At 41.4% G+C, this 24,396-nt stretch overlaps 1 protein-coding gene across 3 annotated transcripts in view; it reads left to right on the forward strand.

The window, feature by feature from the left end:
* Positions 1-24,396, forward strand: part of Myocd (myocardin) — a 95,044-nt gene that overhangs the window by 40,888 nt on the left and 29,760 nt on the right. For all 3 annotated transcript variants that reach the window (XM_048366668.1, XM_048366669.1, XM_048366670.1), the window contains 3 exons: positions 3,611-3,666; positions 5,039-5,114; positions 9,560-9,724. In XM_048366668.1, coding sequence (XP_048222625.1) covers positions 3,611-3,666; positions 5,039-5,114; positions 9,560-9,724 — 297 coding nt within the window. The remainder of the gene's footprint in view (positions 1-3,610; positions 3,667-5,038; positions 5,115-9,559; positions 9,725-24,396) is intronic.

Genomic DNA, 24,396 nt, shown 5'->3' on the forward strand with positions numbered 1-24,396 from the left:
AATCATAACTCTCATTCCACTCAGGCTTTTGACTCTTGGATTATGTCTCTTGTCCATTAGTCTTGTACCAATAGAGCCCGATCCTCTCTAAGCCTGGCAGTGAGGCATCCCCTTGAGAGAAGTCAAGCCCTGTAGCCCTGCCTCTCCTGACAGAGCTGCAGCCCAGCACTGCACCCTACCTGTGCAGAAGACTCGGGCCTCTGCTTGAAATACTTCTCAGTGTGCCCACAACCTACTTTCTCCATTTGCCAAGGTCCCCTAGGAGGCATTAGATCCATGGGGTGAAGAACACTGCAGGAGGCCCACCTTATCTCAAAATCTTTCTCTAAGCTCTAAGTAAGCAAATGTTTATACACACAGCTGACCCAAATTATCTGGAGCTATGGGGACAGAAATAGGAATAGCCCACAACTAAACTCCAAGGCGAGAACATGAATTCCCCTGTGAGGAGCCATTAATCTTCCTCCAGGGGGAAGCGAGGCAGATGTGTGGTGGCCTGGATTTTTAACTGCCTTTTCATTTGAAATTGCATGGACTTATTTTTTTGATTTAGAAATCCAAATTCCTTCTCCATCTTAAATGTCAGTGTCATTTAAATACAACATTTTGCCATTCGATACTCCCTAGGCTGGCAGCAGAAGTTGTCCTTTGTGTATTTTTTTTAAAAAAAATCTACTGGCTTGGGGGCCATTATGGTTTCTGCAGGCCTGCAGGGTAGATGGCTAACACCCACATTCTCTGGAGTCACTGAGAAAGCAAACCTCAACCCCAAAGCCACTGCAGGGGAGTTTTCCACAGTGTGACCTCCAGCCAGTGTTCCACATACCCCCTTAAGCATGTGGTGGTAAAAACAACATGTGGACTGCTTTAGAGTTCTTCCCAAGACCTTACTAAATGGACATAACATCCCATCCTATTGTGGAAGATTCTAGAAGACTTCTATGGTCTTGGCGTGAGAGAATTGGATCATGTGAATCATTTCACAGGAGAATTATTGACACCAAGGAGCAATGAAGTATTGCTTTAACCAAGCTAAGAAACAGGAAAGGCAATGTTTCTTAGACCATTTAACCAACTCTGCTATTAAAAACTAAACAGCCTTAGGAATGAAAAAAAAGATAAATTCCCAAGCCCAACTAAAGCCAGTTGTGGTTGGAATGGAAGAGATATCTCAAGATATATGATTCCCTTTGGGAAACTTCTTGACACAAGAAATGTTCTTTTGAACTACTTAGTAAAGAGATCAATTCAAAAATCAATGCCTTTTATGGGTGATGAAAGGAATTAAGCCACAGTAATGTGTAATGCCTAAGTAAATGACTGCCAAGTAATAGAAATAGAAGTGAAGATCTATGGAATCAGAGTGTACAGGTTCACAAGGGGCTGTTGAATTTCAAGCAGACTTTGTGGATGGAATCTGATTACCTAGAGAAGGAGCAGTCTTGTAAGACATGGCTCAATACAAACTCCAACTCTACTTAAAGACAGGAAGACGCAGATTTCTTTCCTATGGTACCTAGACCCATGTCAAAAAGAAAATTCATGAGCCACCCATATGTCATGGGACAGGGAGAAATAATGATGAAACAAAGTATTTACAGTGGCAAGTATGGCAGACAAACCCATTTTAAGAGGGCAAATGGCAATTTCAGATCAGTGGACAATGTGTTATTCAAGCAATGTATTCGAGTGTTTTTCTTGACAAGGAAGCCTCTTCATTTGTAGTCAAGAATGAAGAGAAAATGTGCCTCTCAACTGTGCTGTGAACGTGGCAGCCTTTAGAACTGTTTTACAAGTCCCTAGGGCTGTTTGGCATGCATCTTTTGGTCAGGATGGCTAATGATGAGATGGAGCAGGGAGATGGACAGAGTATGCCTTATTAATTCCCCAAACATAATCCTACTTGAAGGATAATATGGGCAACCTCCATCAAAATGCCCACCATGACTATAGCCATATCTCCTCAATGTCCACCAAGGTGAGCTGAAAACTGCTCAGATTTAGTCTGGTCTTAATGACTGAATGCAACACACACACATACATCATCCTGTTCATTATTTCTGAGGTATTCTTCCTATTCTTACGCACACACACAGACACACACACACACACACACACACACACACACACACACACACACACACACAGAGAGAGAGAGAGAGAGAGAGAGAGAGTTGATCTGGCCAGAAACCTAATTTTTATACCAGCCAAGATTTGGAAGAAAACTTCATTGCCTACATCTGTATCTGTTGCTCACTATAGAACTCTGGATCATATATTTCATCAAGTTGTCCAGACTTGCAATTGTTTTTGATACTCTTTAAAAAAATATTATTGTTGTTATTATATAGGTGATGTACAGAGGGGTTACACTTATATAAGTTAGATAGAGTACACTTCCTTTTGGACAGTGTCGCCCCCTTCCTTCATTCTCTCCCAATTTTTCTCTCAGACTTAACGATTTAAAAAATAATGCAGTTCTGCAACCTCTGGCCTCATCGCTTAGCAAATTAACAGGGATAACTTGCATCTCTTAATGGAGGTTAATCCAGGAGGCCAGGAAAACAACTATAAGCCATAGAATTTTGCGGAAAGGCATTTTAAGTCTTTGTTGCATGGGGTGGATGTAGTGAGTTCTCAAGAAGAAACACTCTGACCACAGAGATGGCATCGGGTCTGGATGCTTTAGGCTGCTGTGGTATCTACACAGCCTGCTGGTGTCTGTCTACTGATGTTCATAGTCGACAGTCATGTTTTCAATGATATCAGGTATCCGAGGACCTAAACTGCAAGCCCTAACTGTACCCTGGGCAAGACTGTCCATTTCTGTAGGCCATTTTCTCCATTGTGCTCAAGGTCGGATTATTGAACTTGGAATTGATCTTCACTGTTCCCAAGATCCCTTCAGGTCTTCAAAGTCCAATTCTGTGTTTTTTCACTCAACACTGTAGGTTGCATATACATGACCAATCACTCTGGGCTGGGAATATGGCCTAGTGGCAAGAGAGCTTGCCTCGTATACATGAAGCCCTGGGTTCGATTCCCCAGCACCACATATATAGAAAATGGCCAGAAGTGGCAGAGTGCTAGCCTTGAGCAAAAAGAAGCCAGGGACAATGCTCAGGCCCTGAGTTCAAGGCCCAGGACTGGCAAAACAAACACAAACAAACAAAAAAAAATACCATGACCAATCACTCGCATTCTTCATCCAAAATACTTGCCTTCACGCAAAATGTCCCCACCCACTTTGAATCACAACCATTGCCCCAACTTTTGAGGCAGCGTCAAAGGGGATGCTAGTTACCCACCTACCTTAAACCAGAGTTACAGCTGGCTCCTCTTGTTTTCTTAAGAACTTGGAATGATCCTGCCACCACCATTTCTCTTCTGTCGTGCATTTTGCTTCTGCTACTTCCTTTTGGTTTAGGCTTGCTCTGCCTTCTCTGGCTTCCAGCAGTTCATGTCTTCCAGGCTTCTCTCTTTGATTGCTTGTGGTCCCTAAAGGCCTGCACTTACAGACTGTGCACAGCTCAGCAAACACCCAGCCAGCCCTACCACACTGCCCAGTGCCCTGAGGCCAGTCTCTTACATTTTTATCTTTCTGTTGCAGCACTGAAAAGCCCAACTGAATTCCATGAGCAAAGAACAAAATTGGATAGTGACAAGGTAATGTTGAAAACTGTCTTTCCTGATTTGGAACAATTAGGCTATAGATCTCTGAATGCTCAACTTTAGCCGAAACACGAGAATTCCTGTAAGCAATTCCTTCACTGGGGCCTATATAAAGGGAATCAATTATGTCAACTTTGAAGTGATTGATGTTGATATATATATGTATGTATTCTCAACCTTCCTGATGTTGGGGAGAAAAATCATAGCAAGGATGCAAAGAGGTCAGAAGAATTTTTGAAATGGAAGTAAGGGTAGTTTGAAGACACCTTTCCTTTTATTACAGTCCTTCTATTACAGCAGATTTTCTTCAGTGAGCTTCCATGGGAAGGCCAGATCTGTAGGGACATTATGTACTAACAGTTACTTAAAGGCAAATGGAATTGTGTTTCATTTTCCTTTTGCCAGCCGGGGGGAGGGCGGGGCGGGGGGGGGTGTTGGAAAAGGTTTTGTTTTGGGTGTGAGGTTTGGGATTTTTTGTTGTTGTTGTTGTTCCTTTGGAGCTTTGTTTTTTCATGTGTGGCATTTGAAGATGATTATCAGTTTATCCTGCAGCTTCATGCCAATCTCTGGAACTTGCATCTACCAAGGATACGATACAAATACTAATTAGAACTATTAACACTTTGAGTGAGAAGAGAAGGTACCCTAGCAACTGTGACTAGGGAAAATGAGCAGGACTCTTCAAAGCTTCTCCCAAAGAGCTATGATTCCTACTACCTGGAGGAGAGGAAAGAATGATAGTCTTTGGTCAGGCCTGGAGTGACCCTTCCCACCCACCCACTTCCAGGCCCTCCCCAGAAACCCAATAGGACATAGAACTCAATGAGGTGTTTTTGTTTTTAAAGCCTAGAAATAAAAAAAAAAAATACCAATGATGGGGGGACCTGCTTTGGCCTTACCCCAGTCTACATCATCCCTACAGACAGCTCCAGTAAATAATCTATTTCTTGATGCCTTCCAAGTATACAAGTTTTACATTGGCCTATGTCCTAAGAGAGGAATTAGACAGCTCACGGGAGAAGGCCATGTGTTACCATGTTACAACAGGTAGATTTAGGCCAAGTGTCATCTCTGGCCTGGGTTATTTTTAAGAGGTAACAGAATAGGGTTGATCCTAAGCCAAGCAGCACAGTATCCTTTCTGGCTACTATTAGCATGAGTCTGTTTGGTCTAGGCTTTACGTGGATTCAAGATCCTTCTTTCTTTATTTTCCCATTCTTTGTGTTTCTTCATCAACATGTGGGAGACTGGGATAGGTCCATTTTCCATATGGCACACAAAGAACATTGCTTCCTTTTGAGAGAAATTGAGAATTTTTTTTTTGTAATGTTAAAACTAGGCCACTCTCCACGTTTGTATTCTACAGACTGAAGATTCTCTGAAGCACAAGGGTAGAAACAGGTCTGACCGTGCCCACTTGCTTAATATGCACATACTCCAAGGTAAGCCTGCATGCCATCAGGAACTAGAAAAATGTCCATCACATGTTGGGTGTGGTTTTCCAGAGTTTCTTGTCAGAATACCAGAGGAGTGACATGTTTGGTTTTACCTTCTCCATTATTGAACATTTGCTAAACCTCTTACAAAGTCTCTCCAATTATTACACTAAGAAGTTCCAAGCTATCATTTAATCATTCTAAGTTTTGGAGAAAACCCACTTGGAAAGCTATGCATTGGTTAAGAAGGTTTCAAGACCAGGACTTCAATTTTGGCAGTGCCATTTTCTGATGCCAAGGCAATTGTGTAGCACATAAGGATGACTATCCAACAGTTGTTGCTAATTATTATCAATCTGGGTTGTTTCACTTAACTTTGGAAATCAGTGCTGATCAATGCAGGCCCAATTCTGCCTTTCTTGGGGAGCTGCCTCCATGATAGAGAAGAGGAAACAGAGGAAATATGTCATTCCACGGGTATTCTAACACCTGGATTAGAGGGATGTCTCCTCTTGCTTGCTCCATGAGTTTTTGCCTTCCCCAGGAGAGCAATCCTAGTTTCCAAGAGTCCCATCTTCTACTCTGATGTTTACCTATGAAGTATTTACTCATTGAGCAAATACCATACTGGATGCCTATAAAAGAGACAATAGAGGATTGTGTGGTTTAGTAATGAATAAAGTACAAGAACCTAACAGAATAATTAAGGAGGCACACATGACAATTAACATTCATTCACAATCCTGCCTGAGATAAGAGAGAATGCACTGTGTGGTACATACACAGAGGAGGATGAGAGAAGAGAGAGAGAGAGCGAGACCCAGAGCACTGAATCAGAATGCTTGGGAAAGGAGAGAAGAGAGCAATTGGATATGAAGGCTGGAGTGTAGACAGAAAGCATTGTAGGCTGAGAGGCCCTCTCCAGATTCAGGACTAGCCAGCCCTCTTTCTCTCCATAAAATGACCATTTTCTAACAAAACTGCATGCTGACTGTAAGGAGCATGGAAGGTTCTGGAAAAATAACAAAATTTGTGGGCTTTTGGTTCTTTAATGAACAGCTCATCCATCATTCTCACTACCCAAAGCTGACCTTTTTTTTCCAACCCTGGAACAGATGGGTTTGTTTTAAAGTGGGGAACTGTTTTCAGTGTAGGGAGGAGAAGGAAGAAAGACAATATCGAGTTAAGGGAAAGGTCTACATAGCTTACAAGGCTGATACCTGGACAAGATGGCAAGGATACCCAGGGCTGTCAGGCAGAGGTGTCCTCATTCTTATCGCCTGTGCAATGACACCACCACACAGAACCTAGAAGCAGCTACTATGTGAGCATATACACGCACATATAATCTAAGTAATGCCATTTCAAATGAGATGCAGACTTGTCAATGAATTAGCAAACAAAAGTACATATTACATCTGGCAAAGATATGAGAAGTACATATAGCAGGTGGGTGCATATGTTGCTTTATGTATCTAGAGAGTGACTTGGTAACAAATTCCGTGATAGTCTATTTACCCTTTAGCCTTGCTATATACATTTGTATCTTTGATTTAAAGAAAAAAATTCAAAAATGCTACCACTTTGAGCCCATAGCTCCACTTCTAATTTTCTGGTAGTTAATTGAAGATAAGAGTCTCACAGGCTTTCCAGCTCAGTCTCTCCAGACTTTGCAGTCTGGCTTCAAACCATGATTCTCAGGTCTAGCCCTCTGAGTAGCAAGGATTACAGGCATGAGCCCCAGCACCCAGCTTTGTAGAAATTACTTTAATAATAAAACATGGTTTTGCAATCCAACAATAGGATGAGCCAAGTAAGTAAATTCAGGATTGTGTAAGGCTGAAAGCCATGTAGCCACTTCCAACGAAGTTTCTAAGAATAATCACTTAATAACAAAAAGTTTACAAGATACCTAATGAGAACAGCAGAAAGCAAAACTATATGTACAGTCAAATTCTAGGAAGAAAAGATACATGTAAACATAAATTGCATTTGCAGGCAGATTCTGGGAAGAAAAAGTACATATCAATAGCAATAAACATAAATAACTTCAGTGTTGAAAGTAGTTGACCTTAAGTGGGGAGTGTCTTGAAGCTTTTATTTTCTTTTGTGTACTTTTTGGGGATTATAGCATTACCATGTACTATCATAAACTTCATTCACATTTATGATAATGACCACATAATACTGCTATAATCCAAAAATCCTAAAAGGAATGGGGAGTAGAGATATAGCTCAGCGGTGGAATGCCTGCCTAGCATGCACAAGGCTCTGGTTTTTATCCCTCATCCCCTTCCTTGTTGATAATGGGGTTTGAACACAGGTTCTACTGCTTGAGCCATACCATCAGTACTTTTAGTTTTAGACACAAATAACTGACATTTTCCAAGCTTTTTTGCCTGGGCCCACCATGGATCATAATCTTCCTACCTACAGCTCCTATGTAGTTGGGATTATAGGTATGAGCCACTGCTCCTGGCCCATCGAAGTCTTGAATTGATCAGCAGCCCCTGATTCTATCCTATGTTTTGTGGCTCCCTTAGAACCCACTCTTCTCTTCAGTAGAAATGAGGGATTTGCTTCCTGGAACCAAAGAGCTAAATACAAAATGACTCCTATCTTCTGGAGTTTCACATTGTATAACAGAGGCAGCAGTGTTAGATGAAGGAGCCAGTGATTGTGACTGCTAATGGCAGGCAAAGTGAAGAAAGGAGGAAAGGCAAGAAGCATCATGAAGGATTTCTACCAGAACCTGGGAGAGAAGCAGGATGTTTATGGTGAGGGGTAGGCGAGAAGCATTCCAGGCTGTGGAAACAAAGCAGAAAAGTGGTACTGAAGGCAAATTCACCAGGGGCCAGAAAGTTCAAGACCAACCTTACTGGGGAACTAGCTTTGGGACAGGGAGCCTCAGGTCCTTAGGAAGATTAATTCAGTGTGTGACATGCTAAGAAATGTAGATTGAGAAGAATAGATGGGGAGAATCATTGTGGGGAAGGAGTAGATTCAAGAAGAAAGGACTTTCTGAAGACTGGTGATAGTTTATATGTGCAATGGATGAGAAAACCCTGAGGCCATCATAAGGAGCCCTTGGGGAAGAGTAAGCCCTAGGTACCTCATTCTTTTGTTTGGAGCACTGATGTTTCTTCTGTCTCGAGAGAACAACTTCTAGACAACTTCTAGACAAGCCAACTATGGCCCATTAGATACCCTTAGGCCTGCTTGGAGAATGCAATATCCATCCACACCCACACCCATCTTCACCCTCCAACCCCAGGTACAAGGTTGAGATTAGTAGCTTAATAATGAGAAGCCAGAAAATATGTCCATTATTACCACATCTTCTAAATGCAGCACATTAAGAACAAAGCTATATACTCATAGACTCCCTGTGTGTGTGTGTGTGTGTGTGTGTGTGTGTGTGTGTGTGTATGTGTGTGTGTGTAGGTGCTAGGGCTTGAGCTCAGGGCCTCAATGCTCCTCTTTTTTATTTACTCATGGTTTGCACTCTACCACGTGAGCACTCTACCACTCTCCTCCACTCTGGCAGTTTGCTGGTGAATTGGAAATGGAGTCTCACAGACTTTCCAACCTGACTGGCTTTGAACCTCAATCTTCAGATCTCAGCCTCTTGAGTAGCTAGGATTATAGGTGTGAGCCACCAGGGCCAGACTCTTCTACAATTTTCACTTACATTTGTTTATCAGAGAAATTTCTTGTTCCGGCTCTCATCATTGTTCTGTCACAGAAATTGGTGAGTTGGGCCCCACTCTCCCCAGAGAAGTTTGGTGTCAGCCCCCTAGAGGTAGGTTTAAAGCTCAGGAGATGACCATTCTCACCCTCCAAATGATGGTGGCCTTCCGATTGAATGCATATAATTTTTTAAACTCTCTCTGTTTAACTAAACAACCATTTCAAAATAATTTGAGTTCTTTTATGATTGACATGACATTTAACTCTCAGTCCATGTCATAACATTGATCCACGTAAGCCCTCTAAAAAGTTAAGCAATGTTTACCACTTGGAACTCATTACCATCAACATTATGATGTTTAGCATGAATATCACCAGTGCCTATGGAAGTGTACTATGGAAGTCCTAGAAGTTTAGGATCCAGCAAACATCACAAATGTCAGGGGATGCTTACTTACAAAATTGCCAACTTGCATGAGTTTTGTTTTTGAATAAATCCTCCAAAGCCAGTTTTTCTAGCTTTTCTATGTGCCTCTGAGTTTGCCTTTATTTGGAAGTATCTAGTCTTTGGTGCTAATCCCTGTAAAAATGATGATGATGACATTGAAAAATTATTAGGACAGTAGAGTGCGAGGTGACACAATGTTTAGTAACCACCAAGCCAAAAACACAAACACAAACCCAAAAGAAAAATAAAATAAAATAAAATAAAGATGACGGCAGATTCTAAAAATGGATCCTTTTGCTTTTCAACTCATCAGCCTCCGCTGCAGAAAGATCCCTTCCAACAACTGCTCAGATGAAGCTGAAACGAGCGCGCCTCGCAGACGATCTCAATGAAAAGATTGCTCTCCGACCAGGGCCTCTGGAACTGGTGGAAAAGAATATCCTCCCTGTGGATTCCACTGTGAAGCAAGCCATCAAAGGTAGTTAGAACATAGCACACCCAGGGCATCAAGGACTTTCTGAGGAGGGGAGGCGGGCCAATCACTAGTGCAGAGCCATGCCCTCATGCCTTGCCCCCTCACCTCCCAGCCAGAGTTGCTGGGGTGAAGAAGAAATCCATTGGCAACCATTCCAGGGAGAGGTCAATGCAAGCCATGTTTGCTGTTAGGCTGCAAAGCTCTACTAGGCAGAACCCTCAAAGCATCCTTTCACTGTGGCATCACCACTTAGGAATGATAGTCCACATTCTTCGGCTTCCTTTTGAGAAGAGGGGTGGAGCAAAACAGAGGAAGAACACTGTCTCTGAACCAGAGCACCTGGACCCCAAGCTTGGCTGTTGTGTACTGGGACTCAGCCATGTCACCTCACCTCACCAGGTGGAGAGGACAGGTCTTTGATGCCTGTGAAAACTCCTTGGTAACTGCCATATACTGGCCAAAGAGAAGGCAAACCCATTCATTCTGTCATATACTGTGTATACTTTGTAGTCTCCTCTAAGAGGACACAGCAATCTTCATATACTGAATTCCTTCATGGAGGGTTTGAGATAGAACTGGAGAAGATAGGGGTGAAAGGGACAAAGGGGAGATATAAATTCCCATAGGTAAACTGACTTGCTTCCAACCAGGCCCACAGGCTGCCATGAGATCTAATACTAGGTATTATTGGGCAATAGAATATTTAAATGTTTTTACACCCTATCAGAAAGAATGGGGAAGGATGGCTTGTTTCAAAATCAAGTTCATTATGAATTTTTCTCATCAAGTTGGCCCATGTTCTGAAATCTAGCTCTTACCCACTCTGAGGCCCTTAAAACCTATAAACATAATCATGTGAACTCTAGGAGAGTCTGTAACCATCTGTCAGTGTCCATCTAAATATCCCACCTTGCTTCTCTCTCTCTTCTGCATCCTGGGTATCTTGTACCCTTGAACTTGACCTTGAGTACTCAAGACTGAATTTTCCCATTGTTACTCTCGCACAATGTCAGATGGGAAAAATATCTCTGTTAGACATCTGTCCAGGCTTGTAAACTTGTGATTTATTTTGCTATGATAGGAAAAATACCTTTTTAAATTTGCACTCTTCGGTTTATAGTAAGATTGCATTTTTTAGGTGATTGCACATCATTGGCAATCAGTGGCTTTTTCTCTTTTTTTCCTGCTGAGCCTGTTCCTTTTTTACTACTATGTGAATGTTATTTATGCAGGAAAAAGAAACCTATTCATCTGCCACAAACAGTGCCTGTCCTTTTTACCTGTTGGTCCTTTTTCTTTTTGGTATTGTTGATTTTGTGTGTAATGATTTTTACCTTTTACCATTTTAATTCTATCTTTTCTTTTGTAGTTTCTGTATTTGTCTATATTGAGAACATTATCTACATCAAGCATACAGTTTGTTCACCTAGACAATCTTCTAGCAGTTATAGATAAATAATTCATATCTGTTTTTAAATATGGAATAGTTCTGAAATAATTGAAGGGCTTGGTTTAGGAGATAGGTCTAATTTTATCTTTCCATAATTTTCTGATATATTTTATATTTTATGTTAATATCTGCCTCAAAACCTTCTTTATAATAGTGTGGGTTTTATCCCCCTAACATTTCTTGGCTGCTTTCAGAAGTATATTATAGAGGAAAACTTAGAGTCAGGTTTTCAAATGCCAACTTCAGTCCTATTAGAATCCTGAGTGAGATTGCAATGAATTTATAGGTTAATTTATGATTAAAATATACTGTTTTTATATCAGAAATAGATTGCTGCTTTCCATCTATTTAAATCTTCTTTAATTTTCTTTGACAAAATTGTTGTTAGTTTAAGTAAAGCCACATGGATTATTGTTGACATGGAGATAACCTCGTAATTTTGTACATTATTTTACAACTGGGCATCTTTAAAGCCTTTTCTAATACTTCCAATACATTTTTAAGTTTGTCTTAAGGTCTGTAGGTATGTTAAAGTCATAGACCTGTAAACCAAAATCATATGTAAAAAATAATAATTTATAAATACAAGATAATATATAGATATATTTTCATATATTTTATTTATAAATTATATCATATAAATTATATAAAATTTTATACACAAGTATAGCATAGTTATACTATATCATATTAACCAATATATTTGAACCATATGAACTAATATATTTTGTTATATATTAAGTATGTATGTCATACAGAAGTATAAAACATCTATCTTACACATAAATTCTTACTTTATATGCAAAAATATAAGTGATATGTAATGCACATGTAATTTTATATATGTGATAACTTAAACATTTAAATAATGTAATTTGATAATTATGTTTATATTACATGGTTAAATAGTATTATTGATATATTGACAATGATTCAAGAGAGCCAAGAAGATAGACAGGAGACCAACTTGGACTTTATAGCCAGACGCTGTATCAAATTAAAAGAAAAAACAGTGATGTGCCATATATCAATTTTTTGTTAAGTTGTTGATACATTTTAATCTTTTTTCCTTTTTTAAATGGAAATGTCAGCAGTCATTCACTCCCATATACAGTATGAGCTTTTTCTACAGAGATACTCTACACAAGTGTTTTGCTATTCATTTTCTAGGCATGGTTTGCTAGGTGAATGCTCTGTATTTAAAATGCTTGAAAAGATGATGAGGTGAATCTCCTGTGTGTCGTCACCTTCCCAAACCATCCTTAACATTATGGAAATAGTCTCTCATGAGCTTATTGGTCAGTTGTGGGGCTTGAATTCAGGGCTTGGGTGCTGTCCCTGAACTTTTCTGCTCAAGGCTAGTGCTCTACCACTTTGAGTCACAGCACATTTCCAGTTTTCTGATGGTTAATTGAAGATAAGAGTCTCACAGACTTTCCTGCCCGAGCTGGCTTTGAACCACAATACAAATCTCAGACTTCTGGATAACTAGGATTACCAGTGTAAGCCACCAGCGCACACCTTCACCAAGCATTTTTAAGAAATCACTTTAGTATTTTATTTGGGATTCTGTGTGCATCTGGATGTTAGTTGGAATTACCCTCTCTGGACTAACACTAAACTTGTTTCTTGCTCTTCAAAAGTCTGGGGAGGGCTTTCCTCCTAAGCATGGCCTCCAGGAAGCTGCTTTCCTTCTTGTCACCCCACCATCCCCCAGAGAGAGAGCAGCACTTTTTCTTAAAGAACTAGATAGTAAATTCTTGAAGCTGTGTCTGTCACAGCTGCCCAATTCTTCCAATGTAGTGTGAAAGTCACCATAGCAACAAGTCAACAAATGGGTATGGCTGTGTTCCAGCAAAGCTTTATTTAGAAACATAAGCAGCGGATGGGTTGTTTGTCTGCCCCATAGCTCCTTCATGAATCTAACCAGCGAAGGGGAAAGGAAGAATGAGAAGGCCCCAGTCACTACTCACACAGTCTTAACTTGGAAAGGAACACGTCACTTCCACTCACTCTGCTGTGAAAACCATAGGTAGGGCTGAAACAAGTATCTCTTGCACTGCTATGAACAGCTCTTTCCCAGCAATAACTCTATGCCAAGGATGGAGTCACATCTGGGTTGATAAATTACCTGACCAGTCTGTCACAATATTCATAGGTAATCATAGTCTATTCTGTTCTTTTATATAATGTCAAGATGATCCTTGACAAATTATAGTTATATTTTGATCACTCAAACCTGAACTGGAAAAGTTGTAAGATGAAAATGCATTTATTACACCTACCTGCAAGTATCCTTTGTCCAGTGACACAGCAATGTTGAACGTTAATTATTTCCTCTTGTGACCAGTGGCTGGTTGGAGCCTGGCTTGCTGTTTGCTCTGCTCAACATCACAAGAGAGGGTCACAATCAAAACGGAAGCTTCAAATTTCTATGCCTATTCATTTTGCATTATTGTAAAGTCAAAAAAATCCCAAGTCAATTCATCATAGGTCAGACTAGTTTATACTTGCCTTTTCATATTTGTCTATGTGTGGGGAGCATTGAAAATACAATTTCAATGATCAGCTGCTTGAAAATATTGCTTATTTGCATCATAGGTACCCAGTGGTAGATCTTAGATTTTCTAAGTAGTTGGACTTAGAAGTAATCCTTTGATTTTCTGCCATTTGGTCCAGAGTGTTTTGTGTATTCAAATTTTCTCTTAATTCAAATAATTTACCTTATCCCAGATATTTTCATTATCCTTCTGGATTACAAAGTGAATTGGCCTCAAGTAACATATAGTCTTGACTTACAATGATTCTAAGTGTTTCAGGACCTAGGGTTAGACTTTATTTTTTAAATTTTAAGTCAATTATATACCTGGTTTCTCTTTTGCCCTCTCTTTTCCTATCTGAAAATCTTTCTTGCTAGTTGCTAGTTGATTTTTACCAAAGAATAGTTTATGATTTTATTCGTGTATGTTGTTGGCCTTTTGTCTTTTTTTGAATTCAGTTTGGCTTTTAGTTTGGGTTCTAAGAAGAATTTGCACGAGAACGGTAGCTTCACTTGTTTCAGTCGATTCTGGTTTTTTTTGTTTGTTTTTTGTTTTTTTGTCTTTAATGTCGAGCATTAAACTCACATGCTGGGCAAGTGGTCTATTTGCAACTCACCCTCAAGCTTTGGAATCCGTCTGCCTTTCTTTCTAGCCTGAACTCCATGAATGAACCATGTGGCCATAGAAGACTCACCTCATCTCTCTGTGCCTTGGTGGCCCTATCTGTAATACCCCATAGTAGCAAGTGCCAGCTTCTCGAGCTTTGCTTTCCCCTCAAGTGGATTCCATTAAATAATTGATGTATTGAGTTATCTAGACACTGGTGCTGATCCATTTACAAGTTGCTCTCCATTCTGACTCCCAGTGAATTTGCATTTTTGCAAGTAAAGAGGGCTAGGAGACACAATTCCTGTGACACAATTTATGAAAGACATAAGAATAGAGGTATCTATGTGTGCTTCTGTCTGAGGAATCCTGGAAGAGGTGACATCTTAGCTGACCTGAAAGAGGTAGAAGTGTGACAAGAATGGACAGTCAATAAAGACAGCTTAAATTCTATCTTTAAAGCAGAGGAAAGGTTCAAGCATCAAAGATGCTCTCATTGCTAAAGGAGTGGATCTAAACATTTTTCTAATTCCCCAACAGGGGAGAACATAATTTTAAAAAACTAATAATAAAGCAGTGGAGAAGCATGAGAAGGGTTTCCAGTGACCACGCAAGCCCCATCTGAATGTGAACATTGAGGGGGCTGGGCATGCAGAAAGGATGCAAGGGCCCGCTAGCCCCAGTGTGAGCTGGCCTCCAGAGAGGCAGGCAAAAGGCAGAGCTCCATTGGGAAGCTGTTTGACTTCTCTGATGAGAGCTAGAGCAAGATTCTTGGCTGCGGATCTGGAAAGAATTTGAAAGATCGTTGATTTTACATGATTAGCTCAGTAAAACGATGTCAGTTTAGGCAAGATGACAGCAGACTTCTGTCTTGAGCAAGTGGGTAAAAGATGCTCCCCTGGATCAAAAACAGGACAATGAGTAGAAGAACAGATCTGAAGAGAGATGAAAATCTGTACTTTGAAATGTTGAATTGGGAGAGCCTATGAAATCCACAGGCATAGATTAAGTATGCAATGAGTTTATATAGAAACAGAGAGAGAAAGAGAGAGTTGGTATAGGAGTTCAGACGTTGGAGTTTTCAGCATATAAAACGCATCACATTGTTGTTGTGAACATAAGAGTGTTATCACAGTCACTTATTTCTTCATTTAGTATTTATGGAGAATCTTCTATATGCCAGGCCCTAAGTTCTGGGACTATATCAGTCAGCAATGTATAAAGATTTCTGCTGACTTAGTGGGGAGACACAAACAGAAAAATAGAATAAGAAATGTACATTATATATAATAATAGAATTTAATTGGTGTATACATAGAAATAATGCAGGGAACAGCTCTAGTGGAATAAGACAGAGGGGGAGCAAAGATGCGTAGAAAGAGAAGGCTAAACATGAGGCTATCATAGTGTAATATTTAAGATGGAAGAAGTGGTGCAGAGAACACAGAAGGAATGGCTGGAGAAAGTAAACTCCAGAGGTAGGCACCAGTCCAGCCATTCTCAGCCCAGGCATCCTCCTTAACAGCAATGACCTGTCATACATGCTAACAAGTGTCATAAGCAATGGCCACATCTTATGGCAGACATGTCATAAGGTTGCTTGCAGACCAGTTGTAGCCCTGCCTGCAACAAGGACAACCCAGCCCACTCTTCCACCTGCCCGCTGGTGATCATATCATATCCCTGATAGGGTGGTGACTCAGGCTTGTGCTGTGTGTATCATTCTTCTGGCCTCTGTGTATTTTCCCATCTACATCCACGTGCCTTTCCAGTTGTGTTTATATTTCCCAGCTCTTTCTCCAGCTGTGTTTTTGTGTTTCTGCCAAGCTCTGAGAGGCCTACTCTATCAATGTCTCTCTCCTGCCCAACTTCACCAGGGACTGTCACTTCTGCAACTGTCCCCTCTTATCCAGACCCTCTTCCAAGCAAGGAAGGGTATTTTTGACAGCTAATCCCCCTCCCCGCTGTGAAATTTTTCTTCTCATTCCCAGATATGTTGTTGCTTGAATGGCCACACTAAGTCTTCTCCCATCCACGTTTTCTGCCCCCCCCCACCCCATTTTTCTCTCCTTTAGGGTGACTTGTGACCTTTGGCTTGGCTGTCTGGGCCAGTAGAGTTCAAAATTCAGCTAGAGGAAACACAGGCCCCCCTGTCAATAATGGCCTGTAAAGGGTAGTGGAGCATGGGCTTCTTCATGGTTCCCTCTCAGCCCAGCTCTGATTGTCTTTCTCCTTTGCATAGGAAATCCTGACTCAGGTTTAGTCAGGAGCACTGACTAAACCACATGATGTCATGTAGAGTGATGAATAATGAGTGAAGAAATAACACATCAGCCAGGCATCAGTGGCTCATGCCTGTAATCCTATAGCTACTCAAGAGGCTGAGATCTGAGGATCGTAGTTCAAAATCAGCCTGGACAGGAAAGTCCATGAAAATCTCATCTTTGATTAATTACAAAAAATAAACTGGAAATGGCTTTGTGGTTCAAAGTAGTAGAACACTAGTCTATTGGGGGGAGGGTGTGAGTGTGAGTGTGAGTGTGTGTGTGTGTGTGTGTGTGTGTTTGCCAGTCCTGGGGCTTGAACTCAGGGCCTGAGCACTGTCCCTTGGCATCTTTTTTTCTCACAGCACTTTTTTCTCATAGCACTCTGCTACTTGAGCCACAGCACCACTTCCAGCTTTTAGAACACTAGCCTTAAGCACAAAAGCTTAGGGACAATGCCTAGGCCCTGCGTTCAGCCCTAGACCCAGGACCGAAAAAAAAAGAAAGAAGGAAAGAAAGAAAGAAAGAAAGTAAGAAAGAAAGAAAGAAAGAAAGAAAGAAAGAAAGAAAAAGAAAGAAAGAAAGAAAGAAAGAAAGAAAGAAAGACGGAAGGAAGGAAGGAAGGAAGGAAGGAAGGAAGGAAGGAAGGAAGGAAGGAAGGAAGGAAAGAGAAAGAAAGAGAGAGATAATGAGGGAAAAGAGAGGGAGGGAGGGAGGGGGAGGGAGGGAGGAAAGAAGGAAGGAAGGAAGGAAGGAAGGAAGGAAGGAAGGAAGAAAGGAAGGAAGAAAGGAAGGAAGGAAGGAAGGAAGGAAATAACACATCAGAGTTTAGCATGGCCTTATTCACCTTGTAAGTGATCATTACAAAGTGTTCCTCTCTGGGCATGTCACTGGAGGATGGATGAGGGTTCCATTCAGCTTCCCAGTTTTCTTGCAAAAATCACAGGGCCTCTATGAGATCCACTCATGCTGAGAATTTCAAGGTGTCTCACAAACAAGAGAGTCTCACAAGTTGGAAGTTTTAACAAGGATTTATTTTAGTAAAACAAGTTAAAGGAGAGAATGATGTGGAAAACAGGGAGGAACATTGCCTGCCCCCACACCAGATGTGGGAGGAAACAACTCCAAATAGTACCTGTTAGCGGTTGGCCTTTATTCTTTCTGAGCCGGGGGAAATACACATAGTCACATCCTCTTGCAACCCCCAACTGTTAGACAAGGGCTCTGGGTGGCCAAAATCGGTGCTGCTCATTATTGCCAAATATGGGGTTTGTATTTGGCCCTAACCAAAATATAAGATGATAAACAGGTGATTTTTAGGGCTTCCTTTCCCTAGATTTGCTTCTCATTTTTCCATCTCTATGCATTTATGAAGAGCTTGCAGCAAAGAGAGCAAATATAGCCTGCTCTTCTATATCTCCCTGTCTTTGTCACTTACCACTTAAAAATATGGGCAGCCTGTTCCTTTGGCTTGGGGGGTTCTATTTCCTGTTTCTAATGTCTGAGTCTGGCTCTTCTAATATCTATTCATTTTCATTTCCTTGTGTGCTATATACCCTACTGCAGTGAGCGCCCTGAGCTCTCCTTAGCTTGTTAATTCTCTTGTTAGTCCTCAGAATTTTGAAATTTACTTGACATCATCCTCCTTTAGACCCCAGGGAAGTTATTTATTGTCCAGATACATGACTTCTGACTGGAGTGAAACAATATCAGTCCAGGTTTCTCAGTTCTTCAGACAGTAGCAGGGTCCTGGCTTCCAACTCAAAATGTAGATTTCCTCCTCCTCCTCCTTCTCCCCTTTCTTTCACCTTGCCCTTGAACAGGACCAGGGCTTGTACTTGAATCAGATTTTCCAGTTTCCTTTGACTAACTTAACTTCTGATTCAGAACAAGGAGCCCTATTGTCAAAGATAAATCATTATTTTGGTTTTGTTTAAATCCACATAATCCTTTAAAGAAAGCAGCATGTCAGACTCCCAGCTCCCTCCAAAGCTGGTACAAAACCACCTATTTCTAACAAATCATGTGCATTTCCTAAAAATTATATTCTAACTAATGCTTATCCCCTCTGATTTTATAACAAAACCCTCCTCTTCACTAGCAATTCACTCCATCTTCAGGGGCTCTGAAAGTCCTGGACACTTTGTGATCATCCAGTTTAAAGCAGATATACAATAACTATGGCCCTAAGCCAGATGGTAAGATTGTTTGCTTTGGCATAAAAAAGAAAATGTTTGCTTTGGCATAACTTTCTCATGGACAAAATTCTATCATTCCACAATGAGAAATCACTTCCAAAATACAACTGATCCTTGGGGGAAAGAAACTCATGAAAGCATACATGACAAATATTCTTCTAAGGAAGAGTCCTGGGAAAGGGAGAGAGTGAGGCTGGAGAGTGGAGAAGCTGGTAAGCTCTGAGGAGTGTGGGAGCAGCTGAGAAGGAAGGTGAGGAAGGTGGGCCTTTGACTAGATTGTGCTGCCTGGTGATTTGATCATCTTTGCTATGCTGAGGGGTGGACAGGACATGGCTAAGGAAGGTGGGAATTGAGGAGAGATTCTGGAATACCAGATGTGCAGCCTGAGGCACTGAGAAGGCCTGAGTGGTTGGTGTCTTACACAAAGCGACAAGGAGTAATTTGTACTCACACAGGATGAAATTCCTTGTTCCTGACCTTTCACCTTCAGAGTTGAGGCAAGATAAGTATTTCTAGGAATTAGCCTTTTTTCCTGACTTGTAAGTTCCCTAGGTAAAGGGAACTTTCTGAAGAAAAGGAATCCTTCTCCATCCAAACACCTACCTACACCTGTTTCTGTAATACAGTCATTGAATCCCTTTACAGAGTAGGGGGTCCCCACCAGGGCTACACAGTCGAATCTGTCTGTCCATCCCACATTGTAGTATTGGGTCTATCCAAGTATCTTTACAGCAGTAAACAGTAGCTGCTATGCTTTACACATTGGTGCCTTTTGTTCTCTATTAGGAAATAGAAGTTTGCTTCGCTGTCTTTCAGGGAGATGGTAGGAGTGGTTGTTCTGTAATGGTAATGGGTTGGAGTGGGGTTAAGAATGTTGAAGGGGGTGATACTAGTCAAGATACATTGTACTCATAAGCTGCTCTGTGAAATGGTACCTCCTTTGTACAACTACTTAAAGATAATTTAAATTTTTTAATACTATTTATAGACACAAATTCCAGGAAATGGAAAAATTAAATAAAATAGCTCTCTCTCACAACTATGGTGAACATGGCTAACTATCAAGTAGATAAGCCAGGAGATTAATTTTTCCATTTCCCCACCACACACCTCCTGGCTTTATAGCTTCTATTCCAAGTCCTAGCAGAAAGGTAAAACAGCTCCAACTACCTCGCTATAATCTTGGAATTTGAAATGTTTGTGTAGTAGAAAGTACAGCTGACTCACTCATCAATTCCAGGGGGAGCTCAGAGTCACTCATCAGCCCCAAGTCCTCAGGGAGCCAATGCCCAGAGCCAGAGCTTTCCCCTCCCCTCTGGGCATAGCCAGAGAATGATGTCAGAACTTCCCAAACAGGTCCCTGTCATCACACTGCCTGACAGGTCTGCAGGGACAATAGCCAGTCCTCTACTCCAACAGCTCCCAGCCAGCCTCACACTGGGGGAGACTGGGGCAGAGGACCGGGGTCACAAAGTAAAAGGACAGATGTAGATATTTCAGAGGCAGTCAGATAAAGCCATCTTTCTGTCCTGAAGGAGCCTGGCTTGAACCATATTTGCCCTGCTTTGGGGAAGCTAGGTCTTTAACAAACTGGATTTACTGGTTCTTTGTGAGCTAAACACAAACTAAACTGCTTCCAATATGTTCATTTTATTTTTGAATATTAATATCATTCCTTAGTTATTATTGAATATTAATATTATTATTTTGAATATTATTATTTCTGAATATAACCAATGCCCCTAACCAAAACAGTAAGCCTAGCTCAGTGGCTCACACCTGTAATCCCAGGTACTTGGGAGGCTGAGACTGGAGGATCTGCAAGCGTAGTCAGAAAAGTCCAACAGACTCCATCTCCAATTAACAAGTAAACAAACAAAAGTGAACTGGAGGCCTTCCTTGAGTGGGTGAGCACTAGCCATGAGCACACTAGAAGTTGTGGAATACTTCTGTCAGCATCAGGGCTCAATGTTTTATCTAGATTATTTCATCCTTAAAACCCCCAAAAGATAGTGATGAATATTCCTATTATTTAGATGGGGAGATTGAGGCTAGAGGAGGTTGAGAAAGTTGCCAATATTCACATTACAGTTGACACAGCAGTCAAGAAACGACCACCCAAGAGTGTCTGACTCCAGGTCCCACATCCCCCAAACACTCAGCAGGAACTAAGTGGGTGTAGAAGTGTCCCTACCCTTCCCCTCATCTTCTGTTCCAGCTGTGGCAAATGCAAACCACATATAGTCCCAACAGAGTGGTGATAGTAGCACCCATGTGCCTGGAAGGCCCTGAGTAGTCCTTAATGCATCTGTTGGCCAGGATGATGTGACACTATCTTAGATGCCAGACAGAAGTCATATTTGGGTTCTTGGGTCTGAGTTACTTTGTTTAGTTGAGTGTGTGCCTTGTATTTGGTTGCAGGTAGTCATAGCTTTCATCTTGGTACTGACGTATGTGGGGCCCCTCTTCAATGATGGGTGTTACCTGAGGAAGTGCATTCCTAGGATTCTAGCTCTCCAATGACTGGCTCTTAAGATAATACTTTTCTCTGACTGGTCATTTCTCTCACACTTCCCACTCTATTTGTGCTCATGGACACTGTATTGTTTCTATTCTACTCTCTCCACATCATTTTCAAATGCCCCCCCCTCCCTTTCTATGTTCTATCCACAGTTGATTATTATTCCAGGCTGAATTCAATCTCCCCTCCTCCAGGAGAATTCCACCCCCCCCCCCAGACTTCTTGGTCAACCTAGTGTCACTATCTGCTCTGTCTAACTGCCACCAACACTTCCCTGGCAGTGTAACCATGAAAAATTCTCTGATTGTGTCTCATGGAGATACAGAGATAGTCTTTTCCTTAGGCCTTTCTTTAGTGTCTGCTCCTCACCAGATCTTATCTGACTCGACTTCAGCTTGTCTCTCAGCTTTGGAAAGTGCCCAGAGTGGAAATGAATGCGATAACGGAGAAATATTTCCTTCAGCCCTGGGGAGAATAGGACAGATTAATGCCTGATTAATACAGATTAATACTAATGCCTCAGTACCTACAGGGTATGGGCTCTAGGACCTCCCAATGGACACCAAAATCCTTTGTGTTTGCCTGTATAACTTCTCCTCTGTTGCAATTTAAATCTCTCTAGATTTGTAATACCCAATTCTATGTAAAAAGTTCTTACACTTATTATTTGGGGAGAAATGACAAGAAAACAATATCCCTAATGTTCAGTACGATGGAAGGTTTTCCCTTAATATTTTCAATCTTCAGTTGGTTAAACTTACAAAGAATTCTCCTTCTAGGATTTTCTACATCATTCCAGAACATCTTTCTGAGCTCACCCCCCTGCCAGTATCATGGCAGAGGGGAACGCCTATTTACAGCACAGCCATATGTTTTCCAACGTTTCTCCAGTCAAGTCCAAGTGCAAGTCATCACAATCTCCCTTCTTAGTCTCCTGCCTTGGATTCTCACTGTCAAGTTGCCACATTTAGTCCTTCAAGTCTCAGAAGCTCGGGTCAAAGATGGTGGGGCTCTGGAGACATCCTCTGGGCCCAATGGGCAGATGGTGGTTATTTCCTATGTTGCTCCCATCATCCTACCCTCTTACCAATCTAGGAGGTGGACAGCCTCCATGATGCCTGACAGGATGAAGGTAAATGATGTTGCCACCCCCCCTCTACAGATTGGTTCTGAGAGCCTTAGATCTAGGACTTCCATCTCAGTTCATTTCCTAAGTATCTGTATGGAGTGGACCTGGTAATGTCACCCTCTGTAAAAACAGGGAAGAAAATGGGGATCCACTGTGACTTCTTGGACCATTATGAGCCTGTCTTAGATAAGTTCTTTAGGAGATCTTGGGCCAATGATCTGGAGAGAAGACAAATGGCACAGAGAGCTACTCATGTCACAGGAAGGCAACATATAGGGACCTAGAATGTGTACAGAGAAAGGAGAGAAGGGATAATATGCACAAGCTCTGGATTTTTAAAGGAGGGAGGAATGTGGGAGTAGAGTCCCAATGGAGAAGAGAGAACCCTGGTCTCTAAGAAAAAAATTGGCATTTTTCTTTTTTCTTTTTTTTTTTTTTTTTTTTTTTTTTTTTGGCCAGTCCTGGGGCTTGGACTCAGGGCCTGAGCACTGTCCCTGGCTTCTTCCCGCTCAAGGCTAGCACTCTGCCACTTGAGCCACAGCGCCGCTTCTGGCCGTTTTCTGTATATGTGGTGCTGGGGAATCGAACCTAGGGCCTCGTGTATCCGAGGCAGGCACTCTTGCCACTAGGCTATATCCCCAGCCCTAAAATTGGCATTTTTCAAAAACCCAATGAAACCTCCCTGGTAGAAGATGAGCAGCTTGCTCACACAATTATGAGGGAAGGCTGGGGCTGGGATGTAGCTCAGTGGCAAAGCATTTGCCTGGCAAGTACAGCATCCTGATTTCAATTCCCAGTACCAAAAAGAAAAGACAAAACAAAAAACACAGAAAAGGCTAACTTCTATTTATTTCAGGTTAGACTAAATATTCTCTGTATTCTCATTGTAAAATTTTACAGTTGAGTAAAAAGGGGGCAGGGATAAATTAAAAATAAAACTTCCCATCATTCTGATGGAATAATACGTAACTATTTTAAAAATAAGGAAGGACTCTATGTTTCCGTCTGGAAAGATCTCCAAGAAACACTGTGGAAGGAGGGGAAAGGCAAGTTTCAGAAGAGTATTTTTATTTTTTTTAACTTCCAGGGCTGGGAATAAAACTTAGGGCACTACACATGCTCTACAAGTTCTCTACCACTGAGCCACAGTCCTGGACCTTGAGTAGCATATTTCACCCAATCTTATCTGTATGAAATGCCTTTTCAATGTATATGTCTATATCTTTCTGGATACATAAAGTTAAATCTAAAAGAGACAGGATCTTATTTACTTGAAACAGGTGATGTGCACTAGGCATTTGGTATAACTGAAATTTCTATTATACTCCATATTATTTTTATAATTACAACATCTCAAGAAATAATTTTTATAAGTGACAGTGCAGCCAAAATGGTAAAGTCAAGTCTCTCCCGGTTAGTAGGCTTCCCATGAGGCCCGTTACCAGAGTTTCCACTCCCCCTGGCCTGACCTGCCCTCTTTCCTGATTTGACACTCAGATGTCTACGCGAGGGTTGGTGACAGATGCCAGTGGTGGTGGTGTTGACAAGCCCCAAGCCACATTGTTCCATTACTTCCAGCTCTCCATTGCCCTTCTCTTGGCTACAGTGAGAGCTTCTTTCTCTTATCTGCACCTAGCAAGAGTCAAAAGTTCTTGTGAGTGTGACTGCAGAATACCGGGCTTTCTAAAGCTTTCCTGATAATGCTTGAATTCCTTTCAGAGAGCACTGCTTGCAGTCAGGCTAGGAGGCCCTGTGGCTTCAGCATGTCGTGTACTTGCAGTTGCATTATAAACCAGAGGGAAGGTGGCACTATACAATGGAAGAGATATTTTAAGATGTGCTTATAGGCCCACCTGGCCCATAACCTCTCTTCCTAAGCCAATCTTTCAGCTCCCCTAAAGGACCATGCAGGGAGATTGAGTAAGAGTCTCTGCATAAGTGAGCCATTGAACACTTGCAAAAGATAC

This window comes from Perognathus longimembris, chromosome 17 (assembly GCF_023159225.1).
Source record: "Perognathus longimembris pacificus isolate PPM17 chromosome 17, ASM2315922v1, whole genome shotgun sequence".
NCBI classification, from domain to species: domain Eukaryota; kingdom Metazoa; phylum Chordata; class Mammalia; order Rodentia; family Heteromyidae; genus Perognathus; species Perognathus longimembris.